The sequence below is a fragment of the Chionomys nivalis genome, chromosome 22 (genome assembly GCF_950005125.1).
Source record: "Chionomys nivalis chromosome 22, mChiNiv1.1, whole genome shotgun sequence".
Classification (NCBI taxonomy): domain Eukaryota; kingdom Metazoa; phylum Chordata; class Mammalia; order Rodentia; family Cricetidae; genus Chionomys; species Chionomys nivalis.
Window position 1 is genome coordinate 24,681,108 of NC_080107.1, and position 14,685 is coordinate 24,695,792.

A 14,685-nucleotide genomic window follows, 5' to 3' on the forward strand; every position below is an offset into this window, starting at 1 on the left:
CAGAACAACAATCTTCATTTGTAAAGTATGATATGCAATCAGTATGTTAAATGACATGTCTTTACTTTAATGCTAGTGAAAAGAGACATTAGGCCAGTTATTACAGGTACAACATAGAGAATTCTAAGTGAAATACTTGATGGCACATCTGTTTTACTCACCAGTGGTTTCCACGATGCCTTCTAAGATGACGACAACCTCGAATTGTTCAGTTTGCATGCTTCTCTGGGATAAGTCATAAAAAGGGCTTTTGGCATCGATCACGTGGCAAATTGTGAGAGGGGACACAAGAAAAAGTTGATCTGCCCCTGTGCTAAAACCTACATCCAGTTCAAGTTGGTCAAGGGGAAGGAATTCACCCTCAGGTGTCTGCCGAGACTAGACAAGCACACAGAAAAAGAGAAGAAATCACCACTTGAACTGAAAATTTCAAGATAGCCCAACAATTATCTACATCACTGCCAGCATTCTTCCCTATCAATCATCAGTAATGTAATCCAAACAAATCATTATGCAGCTATATTTTACCAAATGGGCTAAAATCCCACATAGCTCATGCAGAACATACATGCATTATTTATAATAAACAATTTGCTGTAATTACCAGTCCCTAACTCCTGAGCTTTGGAGAAATGCCTGATGTAACAATGGCTGTGAATCCAGCCACGGAACTAAGTGTGTACTGCTTGATAGAAATCTCTGCATAGTAAGCAAGGTCATGCCAGAGTGGCCTTCCCTCAGAAAGCAAATCAATTTGCAGTAAAATTTGCTGAAAAATGCTGACCACAGTTTCAGAAGAGCTTTGTCTATTTCTTGAAAAGCAACATGAATAACTTTTTTTTGGTTCAGAAATTTAGTAAAGTAACAAATGAAGATAAAACTGAAAAGACACTATTATATTAAATTGTGAAATGTACCATGGTCTTAAAAGGCATGGACTATTAGTTCATGGTTTTAATTCTCCTGATAATAATAAACTGTAATATAAGTCTCTACTCCTCTCTTTATGAATTTTAAAATATAATCAAAATGCGCCCTGTTGAACTTGTTTAAACAAAATAGAATTTAAAGTTAGTTGTCTTTGACAAATGGTTCATTAAAAAAATCTCATAGGACTGCTCTTTGTTTCAATCATATGAAATCATATCATATGAAAGCTTATTTCAACAAACCACTTGCTTTCTAAGACTGTGAATGAAAAGCAAATATCAGCAAACCATAAAAGTTGACTTACTCATTCTTTTTGTTCCATTCATTTTCATTTTGTTTATCATATCTATTATACACAATAGCTCTACAAGCAAATATTTAGATATAACATAAATAACAGAAGCAAAATAAGAGCTGGTTAGTTAAACTTATACAGAAAGGAACCAGTGGGAATGGTTCTATCCCAGTGATCAAATAGGACTTGAAACAGTCCAGTATATTTTAAGACCCCCTCATCAACTAATTTAAAAAATGGAAACGACTCTAGAGCATGGGTCTGCCCAAAGAAACATTCATTTCAAGATGGAGATCTTATTTTCATTTGGAGTTCATGTTTGGTAAATTAGGCCTAGAAATTCTGAAGAATTGTTGAATTGTCTTTCCTGAAAAAGTATGAGTAGTTTTGAGTCAGTGGTGGTGTATCATCATTGTGATCACCACACAGGGCTTTAAAAGCTGAGCTGATTCATTTGAAAATCTCTATTACAATTGGCAATACTGGAAATTTTTCTCATGTAGGAGAACATTCAGGGAAAACACTGCAATTACTTTTCTTCTCTAAGATGAATGCAAAAGAAAAAGAAAAGGAGGAAAGGGGACTTCTGGGAAAGGAGGAGGGGAAAGAAATAATTCCCCATCACATTTTTGTTTTCAATCTCTGGGAAACCCTGCTTATCAAAATCTAAAACCTCAGTGCTATCAACCAATATTGGAAAACAATTGATATTTTCAAATCAGTATGAAAAAATACTTGCTTGAAGCTTCTTCCAGACACTTATAGTCTTGACATATTGTTAATTTAGTAAAACAAGAGTAAGCTTAGCAACTTCCCAGCTGTCAGCTGTATGTTGATATTTGGTTCATACATGAAAAACATAACAGACAAACTGAAAACAAGGACAAAGATAAAGTCCACCTCATTGTGTTCCCACGTATGAAGCAACTGGTGCTATACAAGCACAAGATGATATTCTGAAATCTATAATTAATGACTAAAATTTAGGTACTTTTTACTAGCTATTTTAAGTTCTTTTTTTTGTACTACAGCATGGACAATGTCTTTAAATTCTATATTTTTGTAATATTTCTCCAAAGGAGATAATTTTTGATTATCATATGATAAACCAGAACTAAATTTGCCTAATTTTGGATATATTTGTTATCCTTACCTGTGACTTTAGAGTAAATTTTATCCGTAATATTCCCTCACCTTTCATCAGCTGAAGAAAGGAAGTGGCCTAAGCACAGTCACACTATCAGGGGATCAGCAGGCTTGCCAGTGTAGTGGTTTATTCAGATATAGGCTATTTAGATTTAAATATGCATAAATCTGCTGTAGGAAATCCTACAGCCAGTAGCCTTTAAGTTACCCGCCCACTTGGGCATGGCCTCTTATACTATAAATTCCGATGTAAAGCACCCATTCCCTCTCTCTTCCAACTGAAGAATTCAGTTGCTGTTCCCCATTTGAGCAGAGAACTGTGGAATCATAGAAAGATACTAAATATTGCTCTATCATCCCAAAGTCAAGCTAGTTGCTAATATGAAAACAAAAGGTTTTTTAAGTTAGAGGGAAAATTGAGGATCTCTAAGATTTACGAATTGTTTATATGAATAATTTGAATAATTTGAATAATTTTAATGGTAGTAATAACTTCTAACATTCATATTAAAACGTCTATGTAACAAATATTCAATTACACAGAATTCACATTAAATACAGAGAAATCTCTGAATGTATTTTAAGGGTTTTGCCTTAAAACATAGTGATTTTTTCTTTTTCTTTTTTTTTTTTTTTTTTTTTTGGAGTTTTCGAGACAGGGTTTCTCCGTAGTTTTTGGTTCCTGTCCTGGAACTAGCTCTTGTAGACCAGGCTGGCCTCGAACTCACAGAGATCGCCTGCCTCTGCCTCCCGAGTGCTGGGATTAAAGGCGTGCGCCACCACCACCCGGCTAAAACAGAGTGATGCTTTTAACTTTCAAATACTCTATTATTATTCAACGACTTTGAGTCTTCTCTGATTAAAAAAAAAAAAAAAGGTATAGAAGAAATCAAGTAAGTTTTTAATGCAGATAGAACAAATCAAAAATCACATATGCTCAGAAGGGAGCATCACATTTAGATACTTTAAAACAAATAGTTTATTTTCAATGTGAGGAACAAAGACAATTGAAGTTGTATTCACATAGATACTTTGTCACTGTCCTGGCTGGCATACATAAACAGACCTGAGCTCAGCCATTGTTTTTCTGGGTGTTATGTGGCCAAATGTCCATATTCATTCTCTAGAGCTGCACTTCACTAATGCTGCCTAGGAACTTCCTACTCTCCTATCTCTGCCCTGTAATTATATTTTTTGTCCCAGTTTGAGGAAGAGCACAGGAATTATGACTATAAAGCCAAGTAATCATTGCCTGACTGCCCTGGTCTGTGGCTTGACCATACGTCCCCTTCCCTCAATTCTTTGCTGACAGAGTACGATATAGTTAGTAATAAGGAAAGTGAACAAGATGGAGAAGGAAAAACACCTTCTCTCTTATTGTGTCTGGAATTTTACTTCTCTTTAAAGGTAGAATATCTTATCTATCAGCTTTTATATACCATATGTATGGTGAAGTCACAAAGAAAACTACATAGAGTGTAATCAGAGTAATATCCTAAAGCTAAAAGTAGGAAATATGTCTGAGACATGTACTAAGACCAGAAATTGAACTGCCTTTGTGACTCAAAGCAATTACGACATGTAGGTCAGAATTTAAGGTAGTTAGAGAAGCATGGAAACCTAAAATTCCATTTGGACTGTGATAGACCTCTGCACATGTATTTGGACTGTGATAGACCTCTGCACATGTATTTGGACTGTGATAGACCTCTGCACATGTATTTGGACTGTGATAGACCTCTGTACATATATTTGGATGATTAAAGCTTGAAATTTTAGCTCCTGTTGAAGTCGATGCCAAGATTAAAATAAAGATTTTTTTAATGCTAAGCTAATTAACACATAAAATGTCCATTTAAATGAAAGGAATGTACCTTATTTAGATGTAATTGCAATTCATCTTGTAATAGATTATGTGAGTCTTTTGTATTTTTCAAATTAACGCTCTGCTTTGTGTCACTATGGGGGCCTTTTGTTGGCTTTATAATAGCTATGGGCAGGATTTGTATCCCTGTTTGTACATTAATTTCCTAACTAACAACACCCTTCAGTCCATGAAATGCCTTTTCCTGCTTCCTTTTGTCATTTGTTCTTACCTACTGCTGTTTGCTTGTGAGTTTTTACATCCCTTACTTGTCTTTATACTTTTTTAAAAGTTCAAGGCACCTTGTGCTGTTTAAGAACCATATTTAAAGTGAAAATAAAACAAAAATATTACTACTAGTGTAAAAAAGAATAATAACTAGAGATTTTTGAAAGAACACAAGATCTGTACCTATTATTGAGTTGTCACACATGTGTCAAAGGAAGCAATGCTAAAATAAATAGCTACTGTACTGTTTTTGAGGTTATAATGAGACTATCTAAAACAAATAAGATCAGGCCTAGCCCTTAGCAGTTCTGAGGGTCTCTATCTTAGACTTTTCCCAAACTTTGGCAGAAAGTGTTGATCTTTTTCAGGTATACCCATTTTTGTGGATTGATTTTTTTTTTTAAAGTTAGGGTGTAAAGGAAAGTTTAACCAAGGTCTATTTGCAAGCAAACAACATGAGGTTGTAAACAATGAAAAGCAAAATCACATTTAAATGCAAGAGAGGAAACAAAAGCAAATCAATACATTTATGAGAAAACCCAAGAATCATTGTGGTTACTGACTAATAAAATGCTTGGATAGGTCTGGGGATATAACTCAGTGGTAGAGTAATTTCCCAGTGTGGGTAGTCACTGGGTTATACCTCTTGCAGTAAAATATATATATATATATACATATATATATATATATTATATTATATTATATATATAATAGTAATAATCAGTAGTAATAACAATAATAATAAGAGGTTTGATCAAGGTTGTGTCTCCATGGTAGAGGCTTGCTGGCATGCATGAGACGTTAGATTCCCAGCACTAAGAAGAGAGTAAAGAGCTTAATGATTTTGCAGACTGTAATATTGTTTTCTGTTGCATCTGACTGTGATCACAGTCCTACTGTAGAAACCACACAGCATTGAATTTTGATTAGCCATATAAACGGAGAAAAGAAAATATGTACAAAGACAATGTAGATGATGTTAGAAGAAGAAAACAATGCACCCTAATACCTTTTAATGGATGAAAGTTAAAAGCTGTGTAGGGTCTCTCAGGGAAGACAGTACTGTTGGCAATGATAGAAATATGAAGAAACAAGAATATGTTCCCATGAAAAAGCTCCCTCTTACCTCATCTAAAAGTGTGCCTGTAATAGTTTCCTGTTTTGTTTATAGAGTTAAATATTTGAGTGTAAAGAGCAATGTTTGGATAATAAACTATAAGTTCTTGAACATTTTACCAAAGATCACTTTATTCCTCCTTCAATAAGAGCAGTCAATCATTAGTGACTGGTGGAAGGAAAGTATATAAGTTTTGCAATTGCTTAAGAAATGGAGGTGTTACTTTCCACTTCTTGGCCACAGAGCTTTCAACTACCCAGTCCAGGCACTTTCATCAAAACTGCTCAAGGAGAATACATAAAATTAATCTATCCATGCTATTAATTAATCTCTATTCCTTAGGTTGATGGAAAGACAACTAAAATAAAATTTAAGACTAAGTAATGTTAGTTTCATGATAAGAGGGAAACTAATAAGAATATCTACTTTAAAATGGGTTTATTGATGTGTGTTTACACTTCATTAGATTTTAGACATTTAAAATAACTTCATATTATACCCTTCACTTTTGATTTAATTTGTAAGAAAATACTGACCTCTCTAGTCTTAAAGTTAGGAGACATGACCATGATTAGTCAGAGGAACATTAGTGTTTTCAGATAGAAAAGTGAGGGGTGGCATTTAAATGCAAATTTTCTTCATGTGAGTGGAAAGTAAAATTGAAACTAAATAGAAAAGTTAAAATCATTTCCATCAGATAATTGTGAATTCCAAATGTCTTCCTAATAGATCATAAGATAGTAAGTACATCACTAGTACTCTAATATTTCAATGTGATATTGTTTTTATCACCTTGTATCATATAGCACCTGCTCCAACATTATAATATTTTATTTCTTAATTCAAAATACTGTTCTTTTAAAGGTGCTACATAGCATTATATAGAAAAATCACTATGTGCATATGCACCACTGTACAGATGAAGAACCTCAAATTCATTGTACACATCTGTATCAGTCATCTTTTAATTGTATTCTTAACTTATCAAAATAAAATTTGGCAATGTTTAAAACATCTAAGATAAATTGCATGTAAAAAATGTCAGCTTTATTTGCTTTGAAAACTTAGAGAATGATAATAACTTGAACTCTTATGCATAGGATAAACTATTCTTAATGAAAGTTTCAAAGAGATATCTGCACACTGATTCCTTGACACAGGCAATAGCACTGTTAGAACATTCAATGTGCCCACTAGGCCGCTCGAATGAGGCAGAGGAAGAGTTCACTGCACACACAGAAAAAAGCACACACCGGCACCACTGCCGTAAGCACGTCTGCAGCTCATCCATTTACTTAGCTCTACCAAACCACTTAATTTAAACAGATAACAATAAAACACAATGTTACTTTAAAATATATCAATACTGTGCAACTAAAGTGTATTATTTAAAAATTGTCAATTAAAATAACATAATCCTAGTTATCCTTATGAAAATATACACCAGAAGCAGGCTGGAAATTTTACACCCTATTATAAAAATGTCATTTATTTACTAATATGGCATAGGAAATACTCATGTGATGAAAAGCGACAGGGCAAGTGAACTGCGTTAATTCTAGCGCTGCATTGGGCGACGTGGTCAAGAATAATTAGGTAGAAATTTTATCAGTGATAATGGAAGTGACATAAAAGCAAACAATATTTTTTTTTGTATTATACTGGGAGAAAATTTAACTGCATAGTAAGCTGGAGCTGTATAAAATCAGATACAGCTGAATGGTGCAAATTGAATTTTCAAAGACAAAATTTTCTCTCAACTCAATTATCCGTCATTTTATTACCTCTAAGTCCTGAACCTGGCTGTGCTTCTTTATATAATCCTAGTTCACTCTTTGTCAATAATAAAGTATTCATTAGAGGTTGTCTTTTTAAATTCATGAACATTTAAAATCACTCTGGAAAATCTCTCAGAAAGAAAGAAAGAAAGGAAGGAAGAAAGAAAGAAAGAAAGAAAGAAAGAAAGAAAGAAAGAAAGAAAGAAAGAACTGTGACACCTGTAGACCGTGAGAACTAGGCTTTGGTCCCTCCTCCTCAGACTCTACCTGACAAATAACTAGGGGCCCTTCTTGTTTGTGGTGGTGTCTTCCAAGGGCGATAAGGACCTTAATACCTACTCTATAAGCTGCTTGCTTTAGCGTTCACAGCACAATGTTAGGAAGCAGTCATCTTTAATGGATGCTGAAAAGTTTCAAGTAAAATCTGTAATTGACAAAGGCTTCATAGAAACAGGCAATTAAAAATCAAATTAACAAGAGACTACAACAGTGAAGCTGTCTAGCTTTCACGGAATATTTCTCAAGAAAAATATTTAGTAAAAAATAACAATTTTAAAGAAACAGATATGGCGTCTTCTACTTTTCTAACAGCTGCTTGGGTCTGTGTGCTTGCTTAAAAGATGACCACAGTTAAATTACTGAGTCCTAGGAAGCAATTCACCTGGTGGTGTTATTGGCAGGGGGGTACACCAAGAACATCTCCAAAAGTAAAGTTGAGGAAACTTCAACAGCCAATTCTTCAAAATAGAAGCTTTAGTGCCTCAAGTTTAGGGGAGTAATGAGTTGATACCAAACCAAAGGAGCTCTCAGGACACAGCAGCATCAGGAAAGCAGGGCACCTACTTCCCTCAAAGCTCCAGGAGTCCACAGCACTAAACATCACCATCAAGGTGTGTATCAGTGCATCTAGGGGAGGAACATAAACAAGAGCGCCAAAGTAGGAGCAAAAACAGAACTGGCAACTATGTCCTCTGTCCAAACCCCTGGTCTCTTTCCCACCTCCTTGTTCTACCTGTGGTAGAAGAAAAACCCTACGAGAGTGCAGAATGGAGCCCAGGGTTTTCTGAGAAGCTCATTCTTGGTGGGGAAAGGGAGGGTTGCACTTACCTTGAGCAGCTTGCAGCGGATCTGCGCGGATACCATGTGGCTATTGCGCAGGTTGCCCACCCGGAACATGAGTGTGAGTTTTCCGTCCCTCATGGAGATCACTGCATGCTCGCTAAACATAAGGGTCTCAGCGCGCTTCTTGGGCTGGGACATCTTAATGAACATGCAGCCAATGAGGAAAGCGTCCACGATGGATCCCAGGATGGACTGGAAGAGGAAGAGGATGATGCCCTCGGGGCACTTGTCAGTGATGTAGCGGTAGCCATAACCAATGGTGGCCTCGGTCTCGATGAAGAAGAGGAAGGCAGAGGGGAAGTTGTAGACATTGGCCACACAAGGAGTGTAGTTGCCGACGTGGGCTTTGTTCAGGTCGCCCCGGGTGTAAGCGATCACCCACCACATGGACGCCATGAAGAGCCAGGCCACGGTGTAGGTGAGGATGAAGATGAAGAGGTTCCAACGCCACTTGAGGTCCACCAGAGTGGTGAAGAGGTCCGAGAGGTAGCGACTGGTCTCGCTGCCCAGATTGCCGTGCTGCACATTGCACCGGCCGTTCTTGTCTACGAACCGCTGCCGCTTCTTCTTGGGTACAAGCTGCTGCTGCGGGCCCTGCCCTGGCCCCTGGGGTTGCAAGCCCGAGCCGCTCGACGAAGTGGTCACTACCTGATAATCGTCCCCAAATTTCCTTCGGAGTGCAGACATAATACGGAGGGGCGAGCCAGATTCAAACACGAAGCGGAGGCACAGGAGCCAAGCGCTGCAAACCAGCACCAATAAGAAGGTGGGGGCAGGGGACGAAAGCAGGAGGGGAAGGGACGAAAGCAGGCGCCTGGGTGGGGGGTTGGGGAGCACCCTGCAGGTAGCAGCAGACTCTGCCCCTGAAGACGCTTCTGCTCCCCTGGGACAGAGGCTTTCTTTCCAAGAGCAGGGTTAAAACAGAAGTGTTCTCCCACACTCAAGGCAGGAGGGATGCAAGGTGTAAGAACCCAAGAGAAATTTTGTCTCCAAGCTCTTTGAGGCTCCTCTTTGCTCCCCCCACCACCGGCATCCCGAGTCACCTCTTACCTTTCCAGGGCACCCCAACCCCGACTATCTGCAACACCTCTGAACTGGCTGCTGAAAATGAACGAGTTTGACGAGCAAGTCCCACCCCACCTGCCAACTCCCCAAGCTGCTAAGATGCACTACCTGCTTGGACCAGACCCTCCCCCCCTCCCAGCTACACCCTGATCAGTCAACCCCCAAGAGTGCTCCTGGCTTCCTTGTCACTCCTACCTCCTATCTTTTAGCCAAAATCCCGCCCAGAGGCATGTCGGCTGGCAGTGGTGCAACGCCCCCTACCCACGCTCTGCTGGCTCAGAATCGCCCTCCCGGGACTCCAGAGACCTGTACTCCTGCCGTGCGCGGGCGGACGAGTTTCCACGCGCGCGTGCCAACAGGGCCTTCGTGTGGAACCTCGGGGGCTGCCAAGCCACCCCGGTGCTCCAGGGAGCGCTGGAAGCCGGGACACTCACCCAGCAGCAGAGGACAGACAGAGCCGCCGCAAGAAACCGAGGCAGTCCGGCAAAGCACCCTGCGCTCAGGGCTGCCTGACCCTTGCCTACTTTTCCTGGTATTCCACGGTGAGAGCCAATGCAGGTCCCTCAGTCTCCGCACCCTCTGTGGGCACTACAGAGTCTCAGGCAGGAAACCCTGGTGCTCCAAGCAGAGACTGACTTGGATGCCTGACTCTGGGGTTCCTTGACACGCGCGATGCCCTCTTTCCAGGAGACAGAGGGACTGCTTAACCGAGGTCAGACTTTCAGGTTAAACACTGGCGTTGCTCCAGCTTTTCCAGTGTCTCGCAATAGGAACATTTGAGTCTTCATTTCCTGTTTCTCCTATTCCATATTTGCGCTTTAGCTGCCCCGTGGATGGAGGATGCGAGGCTCAAGCAGAGACAGCGGGGATGAGGTGTGTGTGTGTGCTGGTGCGTGTGATCAGCTGCAGAGCCGCGCTAGCCCCGCCTGTCCTTGCCTTCCCCCGCTGCTCCACCAGCCTGAATTGCACCTCCGCGCCTTGGTTGAGCCCGCAGTGTCTGGCAGCTTACAGAATGCGAGCCCCTCCAATGAGAAGCCGCTCTAAATCTGCTCCCTAACCACAGCCAACTCTTTCCTCGCCCCCTTGCATCAATCAGAAAGCCCCCAAGCAAGCAACAAATGCTGCTTTCTGTGAGGAGTACAATATGTCTCTATTTCTAGGGCTCTCGCGGATGCAAATACTAAGATTTGGGGATGTATCATCAACAGAGATCTGGCTTTTAGAGCCAAAATTACAAAAACAGAGAGACCTGACAATAGGAACAGCAAGGAAGGGCCACACTGAAAGGAAACTCCCAGTCCTTTCTGAGAAAGATTCTATGAGATAGCCTTAGAATATCTAGAGTTAGCCTGACTATAATTGAGGGGAAAGTAATGAGTTTTAATGGCCCCAGCCTGGCAGTTAATTTAATGGAGGGGCAAAGTGCAGAAACTGCTGATACAGCTAGTGTCCATGAGTAAATGCCAGCTTGTTTACCACATTTCGTGTTCGTTTTAAAATGTCTTATACCATATTCCATTCAGTCCAGATACACAAAGTTGGTAGAAAGTCAACTCTTGCTATAAAATAAAAGCGCTGCTAAGCATGCCACACTAGAGCATTTCCCCACAGAAGGCACAGGTTCCTGTGCTCGACCAGAAACCCTCATACTGGTGAAGGAGGAGGACTTGGGAGCCTTGAATGAGGATTGTAAAACACTCAGCCCAGGTACAGCTTCTCCTGCAGGGCTTCTTATAAGATGTTACCTATTTATTCCCTGCAGATTACATAAGGACAGTGACACTACCTAAGAGGTCAGCAAATTTATTCTCTGGAGATTACATAAGGACAATGACACTACCTATGGAGCCCTAGTCCTGGACTCCTAAGGCTTGATTTGAATCCCAGCTGTGCCATTTAGGGACTGTGCGACCTTGAGCAAGAACCCCAATTATCTCCTTTGAAAAAACTGAGAGTTTTCCCTTTCCCCAGTCATGATATAAAAACCAAAAAACAAAAAAAAAATGACCGTGATTTTATTATTTCTCCTCTAAAGGCTATACTGGGCTGTAAAGATTTAACAAAGCCAAGAGGAGATTATGAATGAGTTTCTCAAGTTGTAGCCTTGCTGAAATAGAACATATATCCTCATCTGGTCTCTGACAGCCTACCCTCCACCGTCCACTATGCTCTTGGCAGGCTGCTGCCCTCAATTACTGAAACACATCCAGACAACAGCTGACCCCTGGGCCAGTCCAATATCTCTTTCCTTTCTCTGCAGGGATCCTGTCCTTCCCACAGGTGTTGCTTGCTCCAGAAACCACCAAGTTCTCTGATGAAGTGTGAACTCTATGGGGCAGACTTCCTTTCTGTCTCAGGCCACCTTGTCTCATCAGCCAGGTTTTTTCATCATGAGATAGTTTTCTCAGTGCTGTTTTCCCTTGTTCAGAGTTCCCCTCTCTCTATGGCCAATCACATAAAACAGGATCTACAAGGGCCAGGGCCCTGTCAATAATCTTGTTTCCTTTTCTTGTTCCTTGCCATGTCCCTCATTCCTAGAACAGTACATGCCTCATACTTGACAAACAATATTGAATTATTATATATGCCAGTGTAAATAATTGCAAACTTCCTATGAGTTCACCAAACTCTACTCAAATTCTTACCGTCACTTACTGATAACAAAACTGGTAACAAAGAATATTTAAAAATAAAGGAGAGCCGGGCGACGGTGGCGCACGCCTTTAATCCCAGCACTCGGGAGGCAGAGGCAGGTGGATCTCTGTGAGTTTGAGACCAGCCTGGTCTACAAGAGCTAGTTCCAGGATAGGCTCCAAAACCACAGAGAAACCCTGTTTCAAAAAACTAAAAAAAAATAAAAAATAAAAAAAATAAAGGAGAATACTTCTTGTGCTTGTTACTTTAAAAATTTATATTTTATCTGTCATTTGGAATTTTATTCACTGTGTTTGAAATGGTTCCTCCATTTTCTTTACTATAACACTGTTAACCTTTCTTGAGGACCTCAATTCAGCCAAGCATGGAGTATGCCTTGAATCCCATCACTCAGGGAACAGAGGAGTTTGAGGTGACCTCCAGTCCATCCATGCCTACATAGTAGGGCTCTCACAGAAACATAATGGATTAATTTTAAAAATTAATATATTCCTATTATCACTCCTTAGTGAGTAAGTATTAAAGCACTATATCTTTGAATTTTATTGTTTTAGAATGTTTGGTTTTAAGTTTTTGTTTAAGTTATCTTCTTGAATTTCATTTTGACAATCCTTGAATTAATTTTTGCTTAGGAGTTGGGAAGAATTTCTAACCATTTCTGATATAATGCTTAGCCTTTTTTATTTTGTACCACATGTACATGAAAACTGCCATTCTCAACACAGACAATTATAAAGTCAAAATATCGATCAACTCTAAAAAGAGTGTTGTAATTGTTCCACATGCTGTGGTGTCAAATACTCAGCCAAGATGTACTTCATAAAACGAGCACAATGCTCCATTTGTACATAAATTTGCTTTTGTCTTTAATAAGTACTAAACATTATGTATACCAAAATATTTTTAGATAAATTTGTCTTTTGCTATTAATCCTGCTTGGTTTCTATGTATATTTTTTACACTTAGGGTCTGTATGGAAAGTTTAAGAAGACTTGGTCTAATCTGCTCTTCTTTTACAAAAGAGCACACTGGGGTTAGAAAGGGCAAATGATTACTCGGTGCCACATACAGAAAGGTAGACACTGAAAGTTTAATGCAAGTCAGCAAGGAGTGTGTCACCAGAAACTTTGTGCTCCAACCAGCCCCTGCCATCAGGATTAGAGGAGAGGTTTACTACTCCAAGAGTGATTACAGACCTTGGAACTCTCTTCTCTTTGGACCATGTTTCTCTTTGGTCTTAAGAGCCAAAGCTCTCCAAAATGGTCCAGCCTAATCTATCAAATTATTTTCTGTATCCCCTTCAGGATGGCCTCTTTTATAGCCACTGAGTTCCCCAAGATGAGCTCTATATTAACTTCCTTATCTCGCTTTCATATTAACTTACTTCTCACTACTTACATTACCTTTTTCCTATCGCTCTGAAGGCCACATCTCAGACACTAACATGCGAGGTACTGATAGAATTTCTCTGCATTTTATTTCAGTCGTCACTTCTTGCATAAAACTTTCCCGAGGCCGGGCGTGGTGGCGCACGCCTTTAATCCCAGCACTTGGGAGGCAGAGGCAGGCGGATCTCTGTGAGTTCGAGACCAGCCTGGTCTACAAGAGCTAGTTCCAGGACAGGCTCCAAAACCACAGAGAAACCCTGTCTCGAAAAACCAAAAAAAAAAAAAAAAAAAAAAAAAAAAAAAAAACTTTCCCGAATCCTCCCACTGACAATAATCCATCCTCTCCCTATGTGCCCATTACCTTAGGTTTTCATTATGACATGTTCAACACATGCTACCCTGTGTTATGTTGCCAAAATAGTTCTAGTGGAAAGCAAACCCTCTGTGTATGTGTCTCCTAAGAATTTGTTACTCTCTGTACTTCAGGGTTCCAGCCTAGCCTTGTATATGTAAAGTACTTAAAAGAGTGCTATAGAGTCAAGCTTTTTCAAGGAGTTCATTGAAATGCTGCAGGCAACATAAATCGTATCTTAAGGTTGTATTTGTAGCAGTTAGTTAGAAAGACAGTGGGGAAAGGATTCCAATACACACCGACTTGCTTTCAGGTTCCTGTCATTACAGATACACAGTACTTCCTGGTAAGTTAAATGTTTTTCAGAATGTCATCATGTCACACTTCACATGAGCTTTGACCCCATGGTGACATTGAGTCCCACTCTCTGAAAATATTTACAGATGAACCAAGCTCCTCTCTCCTTGTGAGGACAGCTGCTTCCAGGATGAGGTTCTGGAGGGCAGCCAGCCCCATGGTGCTGAGGTCAGGCGAATGTGTGGGGAACAGATGACAGACAGCCACTGAATTGGGTGCTTTTGGATGAAGTGAGGGAAAACAATCTCTACAGGCTGGGTCAAAAAGTGTGAGGGGCACACAGTTTCAGACTAGGTCACAATGGTCAGAAAATTGTGGAAAAAAATAATTGCATAATGCATAATCATTTGGAGCCTAACATTTTAAGATAAGGTGGAAGATGACAAGC

General features: G+C 39.9%; 1 protein-coding gene across 2 annotated transcripts in view; it reads right to left on the reverse strand.

The window, feature by feature from the left end:
* The window catches only part of Kcnj3 (potassium inwardly rectifying channel subfamily J member 3), a 122,220-nt gene extending 112,112 nt beyond the window's left edge, over window positions 1-10,108 (reverse strand). Inside the window, exons 1-3 of one of the 2 annotated variants that reach the window (XM_057755773.1) lie at window positions 9,980-10,108; window positions 8,466-9,222; window positions 162-378 (exon numbers count right to left, since the gene is read on the reverse strand). In XM_057755773.1, the coding sequence (XP_057611756.1) occupies window positions 162-378; window positions 8,466-9,167 (919 nt within the window). In that variant the 5' untranslated portion in view covers window positions 9,168-9,222; window positions 9,980-10,108. Of the gene's footprint in view, window positions 1-161; window positions 379-8,465; window positions 9,223-9,740; window positions 9,792-9,979 lie in introns of those variants that run through there. The other variant, XM_057755772.1, reaches the window with a different exon arrangement.
* Window positions 10,109-14,685: the final 4,577 nt, after the last annotated feature.